General features: G+C 36.5%; 2 protein-coding genes across 2 annotated transcripts; both read left to right on the top strand.

The window, feature by feature from the left end:
* The first annotated feature begins 957 nt into the window (after positions 1-957).
* On the top strand, positions 958-4,719 carry LOC309474634 (fibroleukin). Its single transcript, XM_082137182.1, has 6 exons — positions 958-1,706; positions 2,501-2,687; positions 3,328-3,426; positions 3,537-3,649; positions 3,905-4,167; positions 4,302-4,719. The coding sequence occupies exons 1-6, from the start codon at positions 1,497-1,499 to the stop codon at positions 4,630-4,632; spliced, it is 1,203 nt and encodes a 400-aa protein (XP_081993308.1). The 5' UTR covers positions 958-1,496; the 3' UTR covers positions 4,633-4,719.
* Positions 4,720-11,083: 6,364 nt separating this feature from the next.
* On the top strand, positions 11,084-19,613 carry gata2b (GATA binding protein 2b). Its single transcript, XM_082137177.1, has 5 exons — positions 11,084-11,959; positions 12,910-13,461; positions 14,278-14,420; positions 16,678-16,803; positions 17,365-19,613. The coding sequence occupies exons 1-5, from the start codon at positions 11,701-11,703 to the stop codon at positions 17,605-17,607; spliced, it is 1,323 nt and encodes a 440-aa protein (XP_081993303.1). The 5' UTR covers positions 11,084-11,700; the 3' UTR covers positions 17,608-19,613.
* Positions 19,614-26,042: the final 6,429 nt, after the last annotated feature.

The raw sequence follows: 26,042 nt of genomic DNA, 5'->3' as shown, positions 1-26,042 counted from the left end.
GTTTAGTCCTAGATAAAGGTTTGGTTAATATAAAAAAAATCAATGGAATATCTTTATAATTATTATTACATCTATAAATGGAATTCACTTAGGCTATCTGGGAACTGTTCAAATGTCTATCTTAGTAATATCTTAAGATAAAGATATCGTTGTAAATATATATATATAAAAAGTTCTCAAATCCTAAATTCACTGGTGTTCAATCAGTTTAAAAAGGTGTGTGATTTTTGTTGTGTAGGTCAGAAATGAACTATTCTCTAAATTAACTAACTAAACAATTTATTAATATATAATAACTAACTAATTAAGGTAAAAATTTATCAAAAGGGACATATGAATAAGTAGGCATCCTTTGTGGCCAACATATACATTTGTGAGAGTTCATTATTCTGCAACACCACAGTTTACTAAAAACAAAAGAAAAGAAAATACTTTCAAATATTTTCCAAATCATTGGAAATCTCCTCTACATGCCGTCATCACATACATTTAGCACTAGATGGCAGTCTATCTACTGATAATAGTTTGTGTTGTGATTGTATACAAGATCTTCACATCTTCCGAACACTGCACCCCATTGAATTACACTTTGATGAGAAATCCCCCGTCATAGTGATTTTTTATCTCTTCACTACCCACCCCAAAGAGCTGAACAAAAGCCATGCATTGACTGTAATATGTTAGCACATCTACAGTTACACAATTGTTATAGCCACTTCCTGTTGCACATATGCACACAAAGAGCAAACACCTCTCCATAAAATAGGTCTAGCACCTTCTCCTTGCAGACAGAGAAAGGTTAAAGGTCAACGTGTATTATATATATTAGTGTGCAGATGTCTGTCTTTTTTGAATAAGAGTGTTAAAAGAGGAATTCCAAGTTTTTATGACCCTTAACAAACTCAGTAAACTTTACACGCACTCCAAAACAGGACACACACAGGGAAGAGGCCGAGTTAAAACCTGATGAGGATGTTTATCTTTCTTTTTGAATGAGAGTGTGTGATTATTTGTTCATTCTAGATGGGGAAAATTCATACGACCAGTTAGACGGCGAGTGTTTGCACGTGTGTGTAAAACGGATAGGTAAGAGTGTGTGTTTGTGTGTGTTTTAGGGGGTGGGTTTACCGGTGCATGTCAGACAGCAAAGAGCCTCAGTTATCTATGAATCTGAGCCAAAAGAGCCTCACAAACAGAAGGGAGCGTGCAGGAGAGAAAGAGGGAGGGATAGAGGATCAAATAAAAGAGAAAAACAGGAAAGGAGACCCTGACAAGCACATGGTGAGAAAGAAAGACAATGTGTAGGACTTGATAGTCTGCAGATGATACTGCTTATAACTTCAGATCTGAAGAGAGAAGAAAAGTCAGTGACACAGGAGCATTGCAAGGGAAAATCCCATTGAAATTAAGTAGTAGAAAGCAGTAGAAGAGATAGAGAAAAAGAGAGGGAACAGGTGCATACTATCTCTTTGGACTCCTGTGGCGGCCTGAGCAGCATGTATGTGCGTGTTGTGATCCTGTTTTTGCTGGGAGCGTACATGATGTGTGTATGTGTGCTGTGTCAGAGGGACATCCTGGTGGCCGGACCCCCCAACAGCAAATGTGAGGGAAGCTGCAGTGCAACAGCATCACCCCCTAAAATACATCACCCTCACCCTCAGGACGCACGACTCAGAAAGACCCCAGAGAACCGCAAAAACGCACAGGTAAGCATTACCTAATACCTATACTTAAACATGATCTCTCCGGTGAGAGATTTGAGAGCGCATTATTATATTTTTGGTAACACTTTACAGGGTCTCATTTAGTAGCATTGGTTAATGCATATAGCTAAAATGAACTACCAATGAGCACTATATTTTTTAATATTTAAAAAACTAAGTTTATATTGTTTTTTCATGTTAGTTCACAGCGCATTAATTAATATTAACAGATACAACTTTCGATTTTAAAAATGTACTAGTAAATTTTGAAATTAATATTAACCATTATCAAATGCTGTGGAAGTATTGTATTGCATGCATTTATTGTGAGTTCATGTTAACTAATTAACTGAGTTTTGTCAGTGTGTTGTGAGGTAAATATACATATTAGGATATGTAATCCATTCCTTTTCAGTAATCATCCTAAATACTTTGCATTTAAGACAGCTATATAAATAAGTTGATAAATTATGAAGCATTACCACATCAAATAATAATTTCACTCAGTGTCTTGGAGTCCCAGAATATTAACATTTTAATAGTCACCTTGTTTATTTACCCAAAAGGGGAAAACATGCATCTGTGTCATTTTGGTCAATGTCAGAAAATATTGAATGAATTAGAAAACAAGCATGAGATAACATTAACTACTCTATACTATCTTTGTTGATATTGACACTTACAGATGAAATGTTAGCATATGGAGACTTCACATACAATGTTAAATATTATGACAGAGATTAAAGATACACTTACTTGTTTTTAATTGTCTGTGTATGTGTGTATGTGCCCTGCAGGTGTCTGATACATCTGAACGTCTCATCCAGCTGCAGCGCTGTATGTTACAACATGAATCAGTGGCTGTGAGTCAAGGAGATGGGTCTGATTCACTAGTGGCCTTTCTGGCTCTTATGGCAGCAGTGCTGACAGAATGTGACCTCCACTGCCATAGTCAGAGACTCAGACAGATGGCCACCAAACTTGGTTATTATATTCCACAACATATGCCACTCACATCCCCCTAAACACTTACAGTTCCTTCTTAAATGATAGGACTAGCTTAAATAAAGCACATTAATGTGTGCTTCCAATATGTTTTATGAACAATAACAACTCTTTTATTTCATTATTTGTTGATTCTTTCATTCCTGGAGTTCTCTCAATTAAGTTAACACCCAATTTACACTCAGCAAACAGAATTGGTCTTAGGAATGTAAGAAAACTGACCCTTGACAGCCTCTATTCGACCCTCTCACAACCTTTCTCTAACCTTTGTATAACCCCACAACAAACTCTAACCATCCTAAAATAGTCAACTAGCAAATAATCAATTATATTTTCTTTAAATACTTTAAAACATGTACTGTATCAGATCATTATTATTTTTTAGTTTATGATCTTATTTCATTATGTAAATCATATTGCTTTGCATTTGATCGTTAAATGAAATTACAGAGGGAGTTTTAAATCTTAAATTTCTTTTTATGAAATTGAATGTCCTACAGGGGCACTGGAAAAATAACCGTCAGGAATAATCATTATAATTGTGTGTTCTAACCAAGTTTTATGCTAGTCTTTTATTTTTTTGTCTAAGGGACACACTCTCTCTCTTTCTCGATCATAGAAAGTGTAGTGGGCAAAAATGGGGAGAAAGATTTGCTGCTGTTGCTGAAAAGTATCACACATTCTAAACCTAATGGCTTCAAACCAAGGACTCCTACAGGTGAGCTATACACAGACAGACACAGAACAAACACCCTATGTTGTCCAGCATACTATAGAACATTTATTGCACAAATGTTGACAGATGTTTTGTTTGGGTCTGTATGGCAGTGCCTCCCTCTGCAGGGCTTTACCCTCAAGACTGTCATGAGATCTACCAGTTAGGAATTAAAGAGAACGGGATCTACACCATACAGCCAGATCCAAAGCGACCAGCATTAGAGGTACAAACATTAAAGTCTGCAGAAACCCAAATACATTTACATCACATTACATCTATTCCACTTATTCCATTTATATATTTTGAAATCTAATCCATGTCCAGTGTGAAGTAAAGGGATAGCTCACCCAAAAATAAAAATTCAAAATGACATTACCCCAGATCACTGTGGTACAAAAAACATTGGACAGCATCCCTATTAGTGTTCATTTGTAAAGTGTAATACTTGAGGGGAAGCACTACATGTGTTCTTTTCCAGGCTGTTTGTGACATGGTTTCAGCTGGTGGGGGATGGACAGTGTTCCAGCGGCGGTTTGATGGACAAATTGACTTTAACCGAACCTGGCATGAGTACCGTGATGGATTTGGCTCCCCGCAGACAGAGCACTGGTTAGGGAATGCAGTTCTGTCCGTGTTAACCGCAAGTGGGCATCACACGCTCCGCATCACTCTCCAAGACTGGCACGAACAGACACGTCATGCTAACTACAACACCTTTAAAGTGGCAGGAGAAAACCAGAGGTATGCACATTGCACGCACACACATAGATATCTAAAATCTATTGTCAAAAGCTGATGACGAAACATTTGTATCAAAAAGATGGAAATCAATTCCGTTTCTTATAATGATGCATTTGTGATATTCTCTCCATAAGGTTCCGCCTAACTGCTCGAGATTACCATGGCGATGCTGGCAATGCATTCAGTTATAGCAAACAGTACAATCACGATGGCAGAGCTTTCAGTACACATGACCAGGATAATGACCGCTACACTGCTGGTAACTGTGCCCGTTACTATGGTGCAGGATGGTGGTTTGATTCCTGTTTGGCCGCTAACCTCAATGGACGCTACTATCACGGGCGTTACAGCGGCATCACGGATGGCATCTACTGGGGCACCTGGTATATCCTGACTGACTATCGCACAGGGGAAAGATACTCATTTAAGAGTGTTGAAATGAAAATGAGACCAAGGCGGAGCTAAGAATTTCTCTTTTTTAAATGAGATGTTGACACGTAATCATACTCCTGCACTGTGTATTTCCTTGCAATAAATAATTCCTTTCAAACATTTCCTTTCCTTTGTAATTTTATAACCTGGACCTGTCAATATATTGAACTTGAGATATTTAGATATACGAACACGTATGTCTCCTTTTCTCAGTGTAGCCTATATTATACATTTTCAGTTACTGTTGCACTGTCATATGCTATTCATGCAGCAAATACAGAAATTGATTTTAATTTTAATTAAAACATGGTCTTTATTAAAAGGTGGCATGAAATGAAAATCTATTTTCTAAATGCATGTTATTGATCTTATTGTGTGCTTATTTAGTCTGCTTAAATCCCACCTCCTTTCTTACAATCAACAGTAAGCTTGCATTCAGCCGATCTGCCTTCATCCAACCAACAACCAATGGACCCTACAGTTTTTCCCCCATATTGATAGTCCGTTTTCTCAGATATATGTCATGGAAAAAAATATCTGTTGCTACTTCCCTTTTATTGTGACTTTAACTTAAGGCTCTCTGGAATTTGTTCCTCCAAATTTTTCTGTTGTCAAATACCATACACTTTTCCGTAACACCTAATTTCGATAGTCCACATTATACATTCTACTAACTATAAGTAACTTTGCAACTACATGTCAAATACCAGTCATTAGAGTATTAGTAGACTGCCTGCTTAATATCTGCTAACACTGGCCCCCCCAACAGACATTCTACTAACCCTAACCTAGCAGTCTACTAATACTCTAATGAGGGTTGGCTGATAGTGTAGTTGCAAAATTAATGAGAGTTAGTTGACATGTAGTTGCAAAGTTAAAGCTGGTTGGATGTCTAAAGTGGACTATCGAAATTAAGTGTAACCTAATTGTCAATTGTCCCAGTCAACCGGTTTCCTACTGCTCAAGTTTCATGCCAACACCTGTCAGAGTTTATTTTGCGATAATGACCGGCTGACCGTATATTATCTTTATAGCTAAAATCATTCACAATGCAGAGAGGTCAAAGTTCAAAGGGTTTAAGGTGACCCTTGTGATTGTGCTGCACTTACAAAAATTATGCCGGCAATGTTTCCACTTATCAGCTGAAATTAATGCAAACTGCAAACCAGCATAAATGAGTATCAAATGGCCGTGTTTTATATGCTCAGCTCATTTCTACCCATAAACGTTCTCTGTTCAGTCTCCAGATGAACGACTGCCATACCAAAACTATCCTGCCACTGACACGTTCAAAGCCATAAATCCTTATTACATATCTGACTAAAAGGGATAACAGTAAAGTGTGGACGCATTGAGTTTGGGGGCAAAAAAAAATGTAAAGGGTTTCTTGTAAGCCACTGCGGTCAGAGTGTTGAGAGTGCGATGGCATCATAGGTTACAGAATGTAGACAAATAAACTCACATGCACATGGCATTAACAAGACAGCCGAAATAACAGAAAGTGTGTGTGTTACAGAGGGCGAACAGGGGGAGTGGGAATCTGTTGAATCTGCCTCTTTTAGTCGAATTCACAAAGTGATGCCAGTCTGTTCAACACGCTCTCAGTATCTATTAATACCTTTTTGCCTATGATCTGCTGACTACCAACCAGATATGAAATTTCACATACACTCACTAACATACACATTCAAACACACAAAGTCATGCTGTAGTTGTAGTACATTGCAGTTTAAAGACTGTTTCTATGGAAGCCCATTTAGCCACATTAGAAGAAAAAAAAAAAATGCTTTTGTTTACCATAATTATGAGATAATAGAAATTATGACAGTCATAATTATGACATCGAAAGTTATAATTTCAATATTATTATTGTCATAATTTTTTACTTTTTATATCAATTCTAACAGATTTTTTATGCCATCATACATGTCATGATTGACATTTAAATGAATTACTGACAGAGTATTGAATTATGATTAATTGAATTATGGAACTATTGATTGACTTTGCAACTCATCTCATAAATATGACTCAGTATGTCATAATTTCAACTTTTCATGTCATAGTTATGATTTACCAAAGCATGATTATTTTCTCGTGTGGCGGAAATGGGTAGTTTTCATCCATTAAGTCAGGCCTGTGTCTACTAGAAGACAGAGAACATGGGACCTCGGAAAATCATTTTGCACAGGGGTTTGGGGATAGTTTTGCTCTCAACGGTCGGTCTTTATTATACAAACTAGAAATACAGCTTTATATTTACATTTAAAGTGTGTAAGGACCACGAGGATTTGATGTTCACCTAAAAATGCAGACAATTTCACAAGCGAATGGAATTGGTACAGGCCTCTCATTTGTGGATGTTCAGCCCATCGTTTGTCACCTTGTTTGTTTGGTTGGTAAATGAACCAGTCGGATCAAAATCAGAACAAATAAACAGTTACTGTCAATGAAGGCTTCTCTGCTCTTCTCGTTTTCACCATTAAGATCACTATGGTGAAGCAGAAGCCAGATCGACTGTTACCACAGTATCCTGGCTGAGTGCCTGGCTGGTATGATAAGGAGATAAAAGGAGTGATGGAGAGAGAGATAAAGGGAGAGGGAGAGGGGGAACTGACAGTCTGCAGGCACCCAGTCCGGAAACCCAAAGCGGGCAACAGTTACCCAGCACATCCCCTTAAAGCTGAAAACACTCATGCACGCATACACTTAATCTCTTACCACACATTTTTGTATTCTGCACATAGTGGAGAAAAGCTTGTGTGCATTTGTCCCCAGGGAGCTTTCAATATCTATATATTTGTTTCAGAAGCAGACCTTGCAAAAGTTGAAAAGCTACTTAATTTGAAGCAATCTTTGATATATTACATTTTTAATATCTAAATAAGATAATACATATCTATATTTGTAATTATTCATGCTAATCAGGCAAGTAAATACAAAAATAGGGCCTGAACTAGTCGCTAAGCGTGTTCTCTTAGTGAAAAGTGCCATAATTCTGAATACAGATAATGGCCAGAAGATGGCAGCTTTGAGTTAAAAATGACCAAAATCTGACCACCAGCACTTTTTATTTGATTGAAGCATGGTGAAGGTGCTCAGTGCCATCTCAGCAGATTCTTAATAGAAGTCCATTATGGCTTAACATAATAATGACTGGGGAACAACCATTGAGTTTCACCCAATTAACATTATTCACTCTGTCTCCTCTCCACCAATAAGCTGGTGTGTGGTGGGTGTTCTGGCGCAATATGGCTGCCGTCGCATCATCCAGGTGGATGCTGCACATTGGTGGTGGTTGAGGAGATCCCCCTTTCATATGTAAAGCGCCTTGAGTACCTAGGATACAACCTATGTATAAAAATATAGCCCAAGATTTGAGTCACTCTTGTCCCCATCGCTCACTAAAATACCTTTTTTGTTTAGCTTTCTTTCATATTAATTGTTTCTTATGTCCTACTGCCATTCATTTACACAATCAAAACACACTGATACAGTTGTTTAATATGGCACTATGTTAACAGATAGCAGTTCCTTTGCTCATGATCTTGTGAACTGTCACTTTTAAATCTTTAGAAATCAGTGAAACACATTCTCTGATTTAATGGTATACACATTCAATAAGATGTCAGAATAAAGTTGCAAAGTGACATCATTTTTGAAATATCTTAGAATGGAATGCTCATGAACACATGATTTGAACAGGAACTCAATGCTAGGACTTCCTAACCATTAATAAAAAGATGCTTAAATCTAGCTTTGGCTAATTTACCTTCAATGGGCCTTCAGGAAGAGCTGCTACTTTGCTGGCATCCCAAGATACACACCATCTTTAAACAATTTCACACAGGAATACATACTTAGATTTGTAAGATGTAGGTATGCTAATTTCAAATGTGTCCTGACTGAAATCTGAAGCATCAGCTCTGTTATGTGTGATGTTGCTCTGGTAATTGCCTGTACAATGTGTGTGTGACATGAAATTAATTGGTTGCTTTGGGAGTGGCTGCACTTAACGAATGTAAGACGTGAGCAAAAGCAAGTGTCCGTTACAGCACCTGTCCATCTGTCTGAAGAGGGATGTGCATGTGTATGACACACACATTGCGGTGCACCAGCGCTCCGTTTCATACCGGAATTCAGGCAGCAGCCCTGTATCCTGATGTGGTGAAAACCAGGCCTGCAAGGCATTCTGGGTATGGGAGGGGGAGAGGGTTATTCACACTACAACATCTTCACACACATTCACAAACAGGTGCACAAAATTTACACACACACTGAAAGTTTTTAGGATTTCCACAGAAAAAGGTATAAATCAGGACAACTGTATGCTTTCAGATATCAATTATTCAAAATTATGTCTGAAATAGTAAATAATTATAATAGAAGAATGTATTGAATTCATAATTAAAGCCCTTAAACAGCTGTAATTTGATTATATGCTTAACTGTGGTTTCATAAAAGACTGACAGCATATTTGGTGTGTCATGTAATCAATCTCTAATCTAATATCCAATCTAATACCAATAATATTTATTTACAGAACAAAAAAAGTTGTGTAAAACAAAAACAAGGAATTGACAAAGATCAAACTTGCCACTCATAATCTCAGTGAAAGTAAAAGGATGGCTATAAATAAGTGTTAATGTGCATATATTGTGGGTAGTTTAATATTCCCTTCTGATAAAAGGAAAATATGATTGGCAGGTTGTTACTGCAGTAGGCTGTTAATACTGCCTTCCTTATTCTCTTTTGCGGAGGAAATGAAAAGGCAATTAAGGGATCATGGCTACATTGTTGAGCTCACTCTGTCAAGCAGAAAGAGAGAGAGAGAGAGAGAGAGAGAGAGGGAGGGAGGCAGAAAGAATAAGAGAGAGTTCTAGATCCAAATGTTTATCATACACTCTCAGATAAAAAGTTGAAAAAGGCTGTCACTGGGATGGTACCCTTTAAAAAGGTTCTAACGATCAAGTCAAGTAACCTTTATTTATTAGTGCTTCATACAATACAGATTGTTTCAAAGCAGTTTTGCAGTGATAAACATGCATTTCGGTGTTGATTCAGTTCCATTGTAAAGAAAATCAATTATTAAATTTGTTAAATTTGTTGATAAAGCAGTTCTGCAAACAATTATGGCATCGTCCAACTCAGTTCAGTTCTCTACTACACCGTCAGTACAGTCAGATCAATAATATTGTTGAAGTGGAATATTAATAATATGTAAACTTTTGGTACCAATGTGTACTTTTGAGCTACACTCTTTAGGTATGGTATACCTTTTGAAAGAGTCCCACCCCAGCTTTTGTACCTTTTTTTCTGAGTGTACAGATTTTAGGTTTTATGAAATCTTGTGTTGTTTCAAATTCTTGATTCTGCCATTTCTTTGTCATCCTTTTGACTATGAGTTGACTATATGATAAATGTACACTGGAAATCACCGGTTTTATTAAATGCTGCTTTTTTATTGCATTCACCAGCAATTTTATTTAAAAACTGAAGCAGGAGAGAAAGGATTGTACAAAATCACAAAAAAACAGGTTGTAAAATGGAATTCATGTGGAAATTGTAAGTTCTTTTAGTCACTTTTTCATCACGGTGGACATGTAAAGAACGAAATGATATATATTTTTTATAATTTTTTATTTAATGTCTGCTTTAAAATTGTATTTGTGATGTTGATAAATGTTAGAAAACAGAACTTATATTAGCTATAAATCAGCAGGTTTTCTTGTTGAATTAATGTTTAAACATAGAAAATGACAATGGTCTGATTTTGAATGGCAGCGGCAAGCGATGTGAAGGCATGTCATCTATTTATATCTCTGTCTCCCTCCGTCTCATTTACCATGCCTGACTCCCTCTCACTTTCTCTCTCTCTCTCATCAAGTGATGGAGAGATCTTATGAGAGTCAGGGTGGGTGGTCAGCGGTTTCGTGTTGTCATTGACCGCGCACGAGACGTATCTGCCGAGACAGACAATACGCGCGCGCTGGCCAGAAACTTATTCCCTGAATAATTAAAGCTAAGGAGAAGTCGACGGAGGACGTTGCATTGCTTGTAGAAAAAAAAGAAAAAAAAATTCACTTCACCTGGAGGCGCAAAGCATTGTTCAGGTGCTATACTATAGTCTACTTTATCTTCAGTTTCATAAACTCCGATTTTATTTTCCTAAGTAGGCCAAATGCATTGAATTTAATAGGAAAAACAATAGGCTACAATATGTAGGCTATTATCTGATATAGTCTATATAGCCTATATATATTTTTTTTATTTTTTTTTTACAGGCTAAATCTTACATAGCCTAAATACATTTTTTTTTTAAAATGTTTTCCGCATAAATCGTTTTCCAAAGGTGTAAAGAACAAATGACCCAAAAAAAACCATTCGCATACGCTAACGAAAAGAGACGCGTGTTGTAAATTGGAGTTTCAGGTGTCAAGCTGGAAAAAGGGCAAACTCTAATTGGCTAGAAAAGCATTTATGCTGGCGGGAGGAGTCCGCCCTCGTCCTCATATACAACTATTTTGCACGTTGGTTTTCACTAGTCGCTAGTGTGACTACCTGTGGTGATCATCCCGAAGCTTATCACCGTAGGCACGAGTACCTTTGAGCTGTAGGCGCGTGTCATGGAGTTAGAGTGACGAGATAATAAGGTCCGATACTCTTCTTGGACTATTTTTTTTTCCAACCTCAGCTTTTCTCCCACCGAGCAGGATTTGTTTAAACGTTTTCTAAGGAGCTAAATCAGTGCATGCCAACGCAGATGATGTAATCAGCCGTGGCATTTGTGTGGTATTTGCACGCGCGAGATCACTATCTTTGAGGGCATCGCTCCGCGCGCATCCCTTTGAAAGCGTGTACACCGCTGCCAGTGACTCTAAAACCGATCAAGTCACACGACAGACACGCGAACTCCTGTCCTGACTTAATATTTCATTACATAATTTACGTTTACGCTGCCATATGTACTAAATCATTTAGGCTTATATTTAAGATATTCAAGAAATTAACACTTGGGAAAAACACGCTGGATAAACTTGGAATAACTTTTTTAAAGCACAGGAGCATTTGCATCCGTGTCCTACGGGAAAGCATCATAACATGATGGAGCACCCTTCGGAAGCCCGGTGGATGATGCACGCTCATCATTCAGCCTTAATGGGTACCTCAGATTCAGTGTCTCCGCACTCTGGTTTAGGACATCATTGTTCGGGATATATGGAGCAAGGTGCCCCATTATTACCACCAGACGAGGTAGATGTATTTCTCAGTCATTTAGACTCTCAAGGAAACCCCTATTACCACACACACGGGTCCCACTCTCATACTCGTGCACGAATGTCTTACAGTCAAACGCATGGTGAGTAGGCCTGGAACTCTCTTGCCATTTTTTGCGTGTTTAGCTTCTTATGTTTTTGGCACTATTTTGAGTTTGAACGAAATACATTTCACTTGCTCACTTTTTTTTCTTCTAAAACTGTCGGTCACATTTATTGGGTCACAAGGCTACTAATTGTATTGCCAAACAATTTCCACCATAATCAGTCTCTCGAAGATTCATCTGCGAAAGAATAGTCATATTTCAGTAGTAAATTATTAATGCTAAATTATTATTAAATAATGTTGTGAACTTGTGATTGTGCAATTCTGCCATGTGATATTTATTTTAATGAACAGAAGTTCAAATTGTATCTTAAGTTAGTTTGACGAATCTTTACACAAATTTAGCCAAGGTTATACGCATAGTTTATACGCACAACACATTCATTGTGTTAAGTGTAGGCTATGCAAATTTTAGGCATACAAATATATTATTATTTTATTGTTATATTATTATTTAATATATGTTTTACAATTAGCTATTATATTATAAGCTATTATATTATATTTAGGCTGTGTTTAAAATTTTTGCAAAAAATAGCGAATGCGTTTTGAATAATGACATTTCGTTTCGCGGAAGTTAAAATAACATCTAACATCGAGGACAATGAATTCTTAAGTTTTCAATTTAATAATTAATTCTAACTTCAATTGATACAATAATATTTTCGCGTCTCCCCTGAGATATCTGACCTCCCACAATATTTAGCCTAATTTGTCAGTCACTTTTGATAGGTGCGATTTAAAACATTTAGGAGTTTCCTCATTTGTGTAATCATCAGGCTGGTGTAATACAACACTGCACTCTTTTTATAGCTTTAAAGTGTGGTTAGATGCGGAGAGAAGTTCAAATTGAATTGACTTTAGCAATGCACGTGAATACAATTGTTATTTTTAATGTTTTTTTCCCTCCTTTTTTTCTTTTGGAAGCACGGCTTACTGGTGGTGGCTCAATGTGTCGACCTCACCTTATCCCCACTCAAGGTCTTTCATTACTGGACAACAGTAAATCGACTTTCTCGGTGGCCCAACACCAGCACCACAGCTCATGGGCCGTCAGCCACCTGGGCAAAGCGGTTTTGCATTCAGCAGGCGCCGAAACCTCAAACGGCCTATTCACGAGCACCGGTACTCCTGCCCCAGGTTCAGTGCAGTGCTTGTCAATGACGCAACACTGCAGCCCTCAGCTCTACTGCCTACCCCCTACTCCACCCAAAGATGCGTCCCCTGACCCTGCGTGTGCTGCTGTGAGGGACGCTGGGAAGTACCATCTCCATCTTGTCGACGGGATGAAGATGGAGTGCTCCAGTCCAATCCGTAGCAACCTCGCGCAAACTACAACTCATATACCTTCATATTCCGATTACGCTTTAGCTGGAGCGCACGAGTACCCCGGCGGCGTGTTTCACTCCAGAGGCCTTCTCGGCAGCAGCGCGAGCCACATGACGTCAAAATGCAAAAGCAAAACCCGCGCTTTCTCAGGTAAGTTCAAAGTTCATATTAACAGTCTAGCTTTAAACGTATGTTGCAGGTAAATGAACCAAACTTACTGTGTTCGTGTAACAATATAAGCCTACCGAATAAGGCTACTTTTATTATTTTAAGGAACAGGTAAATACCAATTGGCATTGCAATAAATTATATGTAGCATGGACATTGTAATGTCTTGCCATAATTACAATATATATATATATATATATATATATATATATATATATATATATATATATATATATATATATATATATATATATATATATATATATATATAAATAAATTAAGGGTCCAATTACAAATACACAACCGATTTTAATTAGTTATATTTCTGCTTAATTGACTCAGTAATAATTATTAATTAGACTAAGAAACATCATTTGCCCTATTAGTATTTTTTTATTATTCATAATGTCATAAAAATTAATTATAATAATTTAAGTTGTTTTGCTAAATGGTCACAAATGTACTGTATTCTTCTTGGGCTGTTTTGGGCCATGTCAAATGGTTAAGCCTAACATGCTTCGACAATAAATAGTTGTAATGTAAAAAGTTATAATTAACTTTTAATTTATCCAACTAATGCATTAAATAAGTAAGTTGTTTTACCTTGAATACTTGGGTGCTATTCTTTAGACAGAACTTTAGAAAAAAAGTTTGAAATACTGTAAAACAAATATTAAAGTAAGTATCAGTCTATCTCTATGTGTAATAAATACTGTCAGCATGAATAAGTTGTTTACATTTTTTTAATTTCCTCTCTCCTCATTTTTTGCATCTCTGTGCTATAATATGTGCCGGAAGGGCGTGAATGTGTGAATTGTGGAGCTACATCAACTCCTCTGTGGCGGAGGGATGGAACAGGTCATTATCTGTGTAACGCATGTGGACTCTATCACAAGATGAATGGCCAGAACCGACCACTCATCAGACCCAAGCGCAGACTGGTTAGTCCTGCACACATATATATACACACCTTTACATAAACACATGTTCAAACATGTAGAAGACACTGCTCTAATAGAAAACTGAAACCTCTCCAAAAACAACTTAGGTATCCTAGGTAAATAGGTTTTCCTAGGTATCAAACCCATGACTTTGGCATTGCTCTATTGTTTGAGCTATAGGATCGTTCTGACAAACCTCTTTATGTTTTGCTAATGCATATGCGCATTTATAATGTTTAAATGTTAATGAAAAAATAAAATTGTTCATGTATGTACTACTAATTTGTAGAGCACTACAGGGAAAACTGTCATATGTTTCTGAGTAGTGTTTCACTTTCGATAATATTTTTCCCATGTAATGTATGATGTCAAGTCAGAAAATTTGCACAGACAATGAAGAGAGATAAAGAGCGAAAGGCCTGTGTGTGAGAGTGTGTGATGGACTATTGAGTTTCCATGGCCTTACTGACAGGTTTAAATAGCAAGTAATGAATTAGAATTCATTAACAAGTGTAAACTTGACCAGAAATCAAATAGTTCTTATATTCCTGGCAGGCCTATCATCTTACCTTAATGTATCACATGATTGTAATGTTATAAATTCCTGTCCACCAAATATATTTTTATGGTGAGCAAATAAATGAACAATTTATAATGGTTAAGCACAAAGCGGCTGCAAAACTGCCGTCACTGACAATGAAGGGAAATGTAATAAATCAGCCCAAAAGTGACTGTGTCTACATATTTTGTGTGACCCTCCATTCAGAGCATATTAGCTGTAAATTAGGCTGACTAGCTTCAGGTCTCTTTCTTGAGTCAGTGTGTGATGTGCTTCTGCACCAGCTACAGGTCGTATATTTGAAGAGCGCCTGCAGAGACAGCTCGGTCCATTTGTTTCCTCGGCAGGATGTCTGCCCGGTACCGATAACTTTGTGAGACCCAAAAACGCTTCCTTTTGCGGTTGTTTTCTTGCTGTATTTTCTTTTGGCATGTTGAGAATCTACTATACCTGTATAGTTATGTGAATTTATGGTATTTGAGGACGAACTTCTGTTTAACGTGTGAGTTTGAGAGTTAAAGTAAATAGGCTATTCTTACCAAGCCAGCATCATAATGTTTCTTAATTCAGTTTCAATTACAAAACTTATTTTATCATTGTCAAATTTTATTTCTCCATGTCTAAACATTTATTTAAAACGTTTTTGTAGTAAGTTAATAAGCAATGCACACATCTGTTCTTCAGTTTGCTAAAATGGCTCATTGAGTCCTGAGAAAAGAATAGTGTAAAGATAGACCAATACATGTTTTGGTTTGTCAGTTGTGCCAGTAACAAAGTTGTCACATTAAGCTTGTAAGAGAGTGTTTTCTGTGTATCTGTGGGCCAGCCTATGTCCAAAAGGAATAGGACAGGACAGAACAGAACAGCATGCTGCTATCAGGTCTACATTTTCTGACATTCCACACAGGATTTGGACCAGCAATCTTCATATTATTGCTATAGGGTTTAACTACGGCTCCATTCACCAGTCTTTCAGTATGTTTTTAATGCTTATATTATAATGTGTAACAAGATACTCTGCAAAGGAGAAAAATATGAACTTAATAAATAATTTAAATTATTTCAGATTTTTTGTATTAATATACATTTTTAACATATAAAAAAATTATTATATATTCAAATTATTTTTTTTTTTTTTTGTCAAGCTTAAATCAAAAGTAATTTTATAATATTATAATACGTATCATTTCATGGTCATACGGAGCCCCTAAAGGGACATGGTGATGACATGGGAGGAAAAGCAATATTTAAATGCTTTTGCTTTCTCTGGCAAAAGTTTTGCATTCCCCTGAGAAACTTTGCGTTCGAAAAAAACGTTTGAAATGCAAAGTTTCTCGGGGGAGCACAAAAGCATTGACTTATTATTTTTCCTCCCATCTCATTATTTTTTTCCCCATCACCTTGTCCCTTGTCCCCTATACAGTCAGAATATACTTTTTGAAATTCAATGTTTCATTTATGAGACAAACAAGCACTTCCTGTATATAAACATTTACTGCTTTAGAGAACAGATTACAACTTTAATACCAGAGTGACCAAATTATGCATAGCTTCAGGCCTTACCTTATTTTTGTCCTTCCTGTTCAACCATATTTTATTTTCATTCACAAGCTTTTTGTGAATGAAAAAAAGCATTTTGTCATTAATCCATTTCTTCTCATCAAACATCTTTCATTTTATGTGCTTTTTATGTTTCAGTCAGCATCTAGACGAGCAGGCACCTGTTGTGCCAACTGCCAGACAGGGACCACCACACTTTGGAGACGTAATGCCAATGGAGAACCCGTCTGTAATGCCTGCGGCCTATACTACAAACTACACAATGTGAGTAAATGTGTATTTTTCTAGCTTTACGCACTTTGTATAGACAGAAAACACAAAAAATTTAAACATACATACATGTTGAATTTCTATTTGTAAGAGGTTAACATCCATTGTTTGCATTATAAATGATCTAGTTTGCACCTAAAGTGGACTCTTTTTAATGTTAAATATGCTGGTAGTCTATCATCCTACTATTTAAAAAAAATTAAAGAGTGTAATTATTGTATAAATGTTGTAATAGAGTGGTGCAAGACTAATTTGTTCTACAATGTAAACCACTCACACCTCAGACATTCTTATTAGAAACATATGTAAAAAAATTAATAAAAAAATTCACGTTTTCAATATGGGTGTGTGTAATTTACGTTTTAGAGCAAAACGTTCAAGTGTCGTTAAGTTATGTTTACCACAGACCTTATTTTACTCATAATTTAAAAATCCTCATAGAAAAATCTTTAGTGAACCAGTGGTGAATTAGTATTCCGGGTTTTGACATCATCCCTGCACCACTTTTACTATTGTATACATTTATAGTGTGTATGTCTATGTTTGTGCATTCAGGTGAACCGTCCACTAACTATGAAGAAAGATGGGATTCAGACACGAAATAGGAAAATGTCAGGCAAACCTAAGAAGAGGAGAGGAGAGCAGCAATTTCAATTTCAGCAATTTGACAGTTGTGTGCACGACAAACAATCCACCTTCAGCCACATGGCCAACATGCCCCACCCCTTCAACATGACTCCTCCCATTCAATTACGTCCTGCATTCAGTCACAGCAGCCTAGTCACTGCTATAGGCTGAGACACACCTGTGAACACACCATTCCGCATTCTTCAGTTTAAATGTTCAGGTCAAGGACATTTCATTTATGTTTCATGTTCTTTATGCAAATAATACAATCCTATTCGGGCTTGATTTAAATAGTTGCACTTTATTTTGTGGATTTTTGACATTTGTTTTAAGCCAACATAGAATCTAATTGTAGTAGTACACCAAGAGTTTAATTAATTAGCCAGTTCTCATTAATAATAAATATCCCCTATAATCACAAGTACAACTTTTATGCCTGATTATGTCATCTATACCACTGCACTGTATCTTATGTAACTGTGAAGAAGGAAGTAGTAATAATAATATAAATACAACATTTTCTAAACCATTTGTAATTATATAATTATTTCTTTAATTTATTTTTTTCTTTGTTCTTATTTTCAAGCTTTATAAGAACTAGTATCAACACCAATAGCTAAAATTACACTTCATCTTTTCTGTACACATGCATTAACAGTAACACTCAGAACACACACTTTTTTTTAATGTGTACTTATTTTAAAATTTTAGTTAATAAAAGATTTAAACACAATGTTATTTTGTGTGTGAGTCCTTCCCTTATTTCCAAAAACATTATTAAATACTGTTGTGGAGATGTTATTTTACAAACATATATAAACAATCCGAGAGACAAGTGTGGCCTTACACAGCGAGACAAGAGCTTATCAGCATGCTGACTGACTAAAAGCAGTGAATGAACAGCAGGAGAAAATGGAGGGATGAGAGAGCATAGAAAGTTTTTTTTTTTTTTTTTTTTTTTAGGCCTGGTTTGTAATTAATCCATAGATTCCAAAAGTTATCAGACTAACTATGAATAATATGAAACATGCCAAGACAATGGAGCACATCTAGGACTACAATGGTAAGTAAGTAGAAATAATTAAGGAGTAAATAGAAATATATTGCATACATATATCAAAAGTATTGATTTATAGACTGCATTTTATATATGCATTTTATATACTATATATACATTGTGTATCTTATATATGTTTTATTTATTCATCTAAATAAAAAAAGACAAATGTACTATAATAATCACTGGCTGTCTTTAACATGTATACAACACTTTAAATCAACTGTAAAATTCTCTCATTCAATGTAAAAATTTTCTTGTGTAACCTAAAATGTGTTTGATGTGGTGGATTTCAAATTAACTAATTCTAATTTATTATTTAATAAGATTGAAAAAACCCGACTACTGGTTTTTAAGTTCAGTTTCATAAGGCACCAAAAAATGCAAGGTTTGCATTATTTATTTTCTAGGCCGGAGTAAATATCCATGGGATATGAGGCCAACTCTAAAAGAGATTGTATCTCGGATTCTTCAGTCATATTGGCCAGCTATCATTCTTTTAATATGTCTTCTCATCACACCATGTCTCTCATGTCCCTCCGTATCGATACCCTAAATCTCTGTTTCTCTGTAACTTATCCATACTATCAGGCTAAAGGACTCATGAGATTTCAGACCAGGATATATACAATACCGTTCAAATGTATGGATTCAGTACGATTTTTTTGTTGCTGTTTGAAAGAAATGAATACTTACATTCAGCAAGGATGTATTAAATTGATCAAAAGTGACACTAAAGCCTTTTACAGTTGCAAAAAAATACATTTTCGATAAATGTAGTTCTTTTGAACTTTCTGTTCATCAAAGAATCGTGAAAAAAATGTATTACATCAACATTGAGCAGCACAAGTGTTTTCAACATTAATCACAAATGTTTCTTGAGCAGTAAATCAGCGTATTAAATTAGACTGATTGCTGAAGGATCATGTGACACTGAAGACTGGAGTAATAATGCTGAAAATTCAGCTTTGCCATCACAGGAATAAACAAGTTTTAAAATATATCAATATAAAAAAACAGTCATTTGAAATTGTAATGCATTTTTACAATATTACTGTTTTACTCTATTTTGATCAAATAAATGCAGCCTTGGTGAGCAGAAAAGACTTCTTTTAAAAACATAAAAAAATCTTACCAAACTTTTGAACGGTAGTGTGTGTATGTTAACAACATTAGCATGGTATGTTTGTTCAGTCTGACCTAACAGATGTAGCTGTTTGCAAACATTCTGTCTGAAACTGGGACACAGCAGAGCCCTCCCATTTAACACAGGCCAAGCAGCATTCAACCCCTTTCTTTTCTTTTCTCCTCCGTATCTTCCTGTTTAGCAGGTAAATTAATTCATCCTCTGACTCAGAACAATCACTTATTTTAAATGACAAACCAACTGCGAGCGCTCAGTTCCCCTCTCCAGGGACAGCTTGTGTGGTTATATATGAGTGTTTTACTGTCATCCTCCTGGAACAGGGTAACAGATCTGCTTGCTTCTCTTTCCCTCCTCTTTTATTTTCCCTGTCCTAGTGGTTTTGTCCTGAGAGAAACCTTAGAGGCAGGAAAGTAGGCCGGAGGCAGGAGGGGATTTAGTCTAAATACACTGTTCAAAGTTATCTGACTCAATAGCAGGAAATAAAGACATACCCGTTAAATCAAGAGCCTGTGGTCCAATGATGCGAGGCCTAATAAAAACTGAACTTAATATAGAATTCTATCCAAAACTAAGCTATCACTGTAAATGTTTACGTCTAATGAAATACATTTACTGTGTATAGAAAGATCATTATTAATTTGATACAAAATTCAGTCAATGCCCATTTGCAAAATTGATATAGATATATAGATATATTTCATAGAGTGCATTTCACCCATTTCAAATCCTTACTGTGATGCTAAAGATGAATAATTTTCTCAAAGAGGAACTCTACAATAAAAAAAGAATGAGAAATTAACATGATAGATAACAAACAAACACGAAGCCAATTAGAAAGATACGATGAAACAAGTACACAAAAACATCATGGATAGAGCAGTAAAGGGAAAGAAAAATGGCAAAAGAGAGAGAAAAAAAGAGCATGCAGAGAGCTGGCCGACTATAGATTTAAGATAAGTTGGCTGACTGACAAATATTTGTAAAATGTGCAGAGACAGAATGAAACAGAGTCGAGAAAGAAAGAAAGAAAGAAAGAAAGAAAGAAAGAAAGAAAGAAAGAAAGAAAGAAAGAAAGAAAGAAAGAAAGAAAGAAAGAAAGAAAGAAAGAAAGAACGAAAGAAAGAAAGAAAGAAAGAAAGAAAGAACGAAAGAAAGAAAGAACTTTTTGGACTAGACAAAGCCGGCTCTTTTAGCGAGTTGCTATTGTGTTTTTATTGTTGTGATTTAAAAAGCCCAGAGGCTTATGGGTAGAATAGGACTCACATTGCTACAGAAACCTGAGAGATGTATTGAGACATCAACTGTAATTAGTAAACATATTGAAACCCACACTATACAAGTTAACCCTATACATATACATGCTACCTTTAGTATACATTTATTTACCATAAAAATAAAACGGTATGTGTGCAGACCCATCTGTGCCACAATAATATGTAGTAAAAAAAAAAAAAAAAAAAGGTTTTTAGTGTACACTAAATGTACCAAAATGTTTTGTAATAAAAATAATGTGTAAGGTGAAACAGGGGCAAAGAGGTTTGAATGGGGAGGTTGGCGGTTATTCTGCTCCGATATTGTAATGTATAACGTTATCAAACTAATTCAAGCGATAAAAACAGAACACGTTTTTTCGGATACGCAAATGGAACCATCACACTCCATGCACACACACTAGTTTACCTCATTTTACCCATCCCACACTTACATTCAGGTAATTGGTTATTTTAGAGACTGTATCTAATTTAATAGCTGTAATCTAATAGTTGGCTGTTTATCGTTCAAAGATAAGATGGAGGGCCTGCTAATTTTATTAGTCTCTTCAGTAAGGGATGTGGGAGGCTTTTACCGCCCTGCTAATTGGTCCAATGAGTCGGACAGTGAAGGAGCGTAACCTGAACTGTTCAAAACAGAATGACCCCAGCATATTGAAGTTTCTTTCACTTGTGTCGACAAATTGAGCACAAAACTAAAAATGACAGTTTGATGCACTCCTAAACAATTGCATGCAAACCTCAAAGGGCAAAGGTCACAATCTTTAGCCTTTAACACTTATTGGCGGAACACATCTAAAAAATGACTTTTGCATCTACTCATATTCTTTTAAATGTCTTTTAAGACTATTTTAGACATACAAATAATGCATAATATACCTGTGTGACAAAGTTAAATTCTTCAGTAGATGACAATGCTGCTGACCTGGAAGAAAAGAGCAGAACAAAGAAAAAGAAAACAAGAGAAAGGGGGTGTGGATTAATGATTGTATGGACATAAAGGCCCAAACAGAATAAGAGAGATAGAACAAAGGGGAGTCAAGATAAAGTGCATCAGAAGAAAGGATGGAAAGTGGGATAATGTACCGGAGCAAAGCACCTCTTGAATGAATGTGTTACATGACTGGTTTTTGTGTGGACGTGGACCCTTATACTATAAGAGTGTGTTACTTTATGACTCTGTGAAGACAACAGACTTCAGCTCACAGGGAAACGTGATATATGTATGTGTGAGCAAGTGAGCTTACGGTTTCTCAGCCTCAAATCACTTCCATTGCAGGCTTTAATAAGGCCTAAATAAAATATGTTGATGTAACATAATTCCTGCAAAAGTGAACCTCAAATTCAAAAAATACAGTCAGTAATATTTCAATAAAAATGTAATTCCCTATATATATATATATATATATATATATATATATATATATATATATATATATATATATATATATATATATATATATTCCCTCCCTTTAACTCTAAGTGTGTATGGAATTTTGCAGGTCTGTAAAACGCACTAAACTTTTGGTTCACCCAGAGACTTCAGTAAATCTATGAAATCCAGGGACACTAGATCCAGCTAAAAGCCCAGTTAAAGGAAATGATGTGATTAGTACAGAGGTCTCTAGCAGTAGTCCATTGATTTATAGATGGATTGATGTTTTTTGCTCAATTGTAGAACTGATTGATTCTTTGAGATCTTAAAACCTCTATGTAGAAAACAACTGATGCATTTTGACAACTGTGTGCCATTACAAATCAGGACTAAACAGATTGATTTCAAGGCATCTAAGATTGTAATTGCATAATTAACCACCCAAATAAGAAATATGTTTATATGAATTATGAATTTTAAATAGGCATATATACATATACTGTATACATATATACATACACACATTTTACTTTTCGTAATTTCTATCACACAATGCGAGCCGCAACTACGAGCATCTATGATTAGAAAAGCTTTCCTGTAGCTCAGTGGTAAGAGCATTGCGTTAACAATGCAAGGTTGTGCACATACTTATGTATAAATGTATAGGATAATGCAATGTAAGTCGCTTTGGATAAAAGCGTCTGCCAAATGCATAAATGTAATGTAAATGTAAATGTAGAAAAAAAAAATCACCTGCGAGCTCGTACATCAAAAATTGTACCATGTACGACTTTAGCTATGGGAAATTGCAGACTTCTATTGTTTTTATATAAAGCTAGTTATGAATACTTTAACCTAACCCAGACCCTATCGATTACAGAAAACTTTCAACATTTTTACATATAAAAAAACATTATTTACTTTATTTTTATACTGGTTTTACAAATGAGAACGTCCTCAAAAGGTGGTTTTGGGAGATTTTATCAGGTTTAGATCACTAAAACACACACACACACACACACACTATTACAATATAATAATTTGAATAAACGTAATATATCATGTAATATAATGATCGATCAGTTAAAAGCTGGGCAATATCCGTCCTTCGGATGAGACGTTAAACCGAGGTCCTGACTCTCTGTGGTCATTAAAAATCCCAGGATGTCTTTCGAAAGAGGGGTGTAACCCCGGCATCCTGGCCAAATTTGCCCAGTGGCCTCTGTCCATCATGGCCTCCTAATCATCCCCATACACTGATTGGCTTCATCACTGTCTCCTCTCCACCAGTAACCTGGTGTGTGGTGGGCGTTCTGGCGCAATATGGCTGCCGTCGCATCATCCAAGTGGATGCTGCACATTGGTGGTGGTTGAGGAGATTCCCCCTTCTATGTAAAGCGCTTTGAGTGCAGAGAAAAGCGCTATATAAATGTAATGAATTATTATTATTATTATTATTATTATTAATATGAAGACTGCACTTGAGAATTTGTACCCATGTGTTTATTTTTTCAGAACAAAACTGCTTCCCAGCACAAAACTCTTGATTATGATGTTGCTATAGTGCTCTGGGTGGTTTCTATAGTGTTACTAGGTGGTAGCTAGTTGGTTACTTACTGTCCTAAGTTCTCCCCGAAGTATCACTAATCTGGTCACGTAGTGATAGCTCACTTCTGTTCAATACGCTGCAACTTTTACAGTATCCATAGCCGTGGCACAAATGACAATTGTGGGACGAGTTAGGTGGCAGAGTTAGGGGTAATTTTGTTTTGTTTTTTAAAAAGTATGAGAAACTGTAATTAAAGGGTTTGTTCACCCAAACATTTAAATTCTGTCATCATTTACTCACTCTCACATTCATCAACACACTCATCAGTAGGTAAACAGAAGCTCAAGCATGCTTAGTTGACGTGTGAGAACCAATGAGGTTCATTCTCGTGTTACGCAGCACGTTTGAGCTTCAGCAAGAACCAATGAGGTTCATTCTCGTGTTACGCAGCACGTTTGAGCTTCAGCATGAACCAATGAGGTTCACTCTCATGTTACGCAGCACGTTTGAGCTTCAGCATGAACCAATGAGGTTCACTCTCATGTTACGCAGCACGTTTGAGCTTCAGCAAGAACCAATGAGGTTCATTCTCGTGTTACGCAGCACGTTTGAGCTTCAGCATGAACCAATGAGGTTCATTCTCGTGTTACGCAGCACGTTTGAGCTTCAGCAAGAACCAATGAGGTTCATTCTCGTGTGTTACGCAGCACGTTTGAGCTTCAGCATGAACCAATGAGGTTCGTTCTTGTGTGTTACGCAGCACGTTTGAGCGTCCACAACAGGGTTTCTCAAACTCGGTCCTGGAGGGCCACTGCCCTGCACAGTTTAGCTCCAACCCTGATCAAACCCACATGAGCAAGCTAATCAATGTCTTCAGGATCACTAGAAGCTCACAGCTAGGTGTGTTTGATCAGGGATGGAGCTAAACTGTGCAGGACAGTGGCCCTCCAGGACCGAGTTTGAGAAACCCTGGTCCACAAGAACCAATGAGGTTTGTTCTCACGTGTCAAGCAAGTACGGATGAGCTTCTGTTTATGTTCGCTGATCAGTGTTTATCTGTGAATAAAAGTCAAAATTCAATCCGATCATCATATAGATCATGTCTCTTTTATTTGGACTAAACTGCTCAATTCATATGGATTAGTTTTACGATCTCTTTATGATCTTTTTGAAGCATCAAAATGGTAATTGGGTAGGCTGTCAATGGAGGGACAGAAATCTCTCAGATTTTATTAAAAAATATCTTCATTCGTGATACGAAGATGAACGAAAGTTATACGGTTTGGAACGACATGAGAGTGAGTAAATGACAGAATTTATTTTTGGATGAACTAAACCTTAAATGAATGACTATTTTGCCTGACTCTGGGGATACTACTGCCCTCCATGTGTAAACAAGTGGTATTTGCAGTGTCCACACAGACATTAGCGCGCTTTAGGAGGGAGAGAAAATACTCTGTAAGGAAACAATCCAAGAGATCAAAGAATATAATTAAAAACGTACAAACACAAACGCCGACTGCCCGTGCTGATGAAGCCGATAATGTTAATGGTAGTGGTAACTCAAACACCGAGCGTGACTTTACCTCTCTTTGGGCTCATCTCAAGATCAGTGCAGGTCCAGGGATCAGGAAGGAGACAATCTGCAGCTTCAACCTCATGGGAAAATCTTATGTTTTTATTTCCTTTTTTCTCTATTCCCCTTTTTCAGTCCCTCTTCTCCCTTCTCTTTCAATTTATGAATTTTAAACAGGCACTCTGAAAGACCTTTCTGATGAAGGACCCTGATTAGAGAGGTTAACAGACTCAAGCTGTCATATCAAAGACTTGTACATGCATGCACTCACACACAAAATAAAAGACTTAGATTCCTATCTGAGTCACTGAAGGGGAAAAGACAGTAAAAGACAGCATGTGTGTGTGTTTAAATTTCTCTTGAGTCAATGATCAGGCCGAACATGGCATGAAAGCCATGTTGTGTTAGACTCACAGAGTTCTATTGCCTGCAGTGTTTAACTAAGTGTTCTGTCTCTTTCCTGCTGTAATTAATCAGAGAAATTGAACTTGGCCTCATTAATATTAATGCACAGTAAAACACACACACAACACACTTCTGATCCTTACAAAGAAGAAATCAGTCAGTAGACTGCATCGGGCAATTGTTCTGGCATACAGTTCAAAAGTTTGAGATAGGTAAGAATGTTTTT

Source organism: Leuciscus leuciscus, assembly GCF_965113295.1.
Source record: "Leuciscus leuciscus genome assembly, chromosome: 14".
NCBI lineage: Eukaryota > Metazoa > Chordata > Actinopteri > Cypriniformes > Leuciscidae > Leuciscus > Leuciscus leuciscus.
Note: the sequence above shows the minus strand (reverse complement) of the source record. Positions and strands in the feature narration are given on the sequence as shown.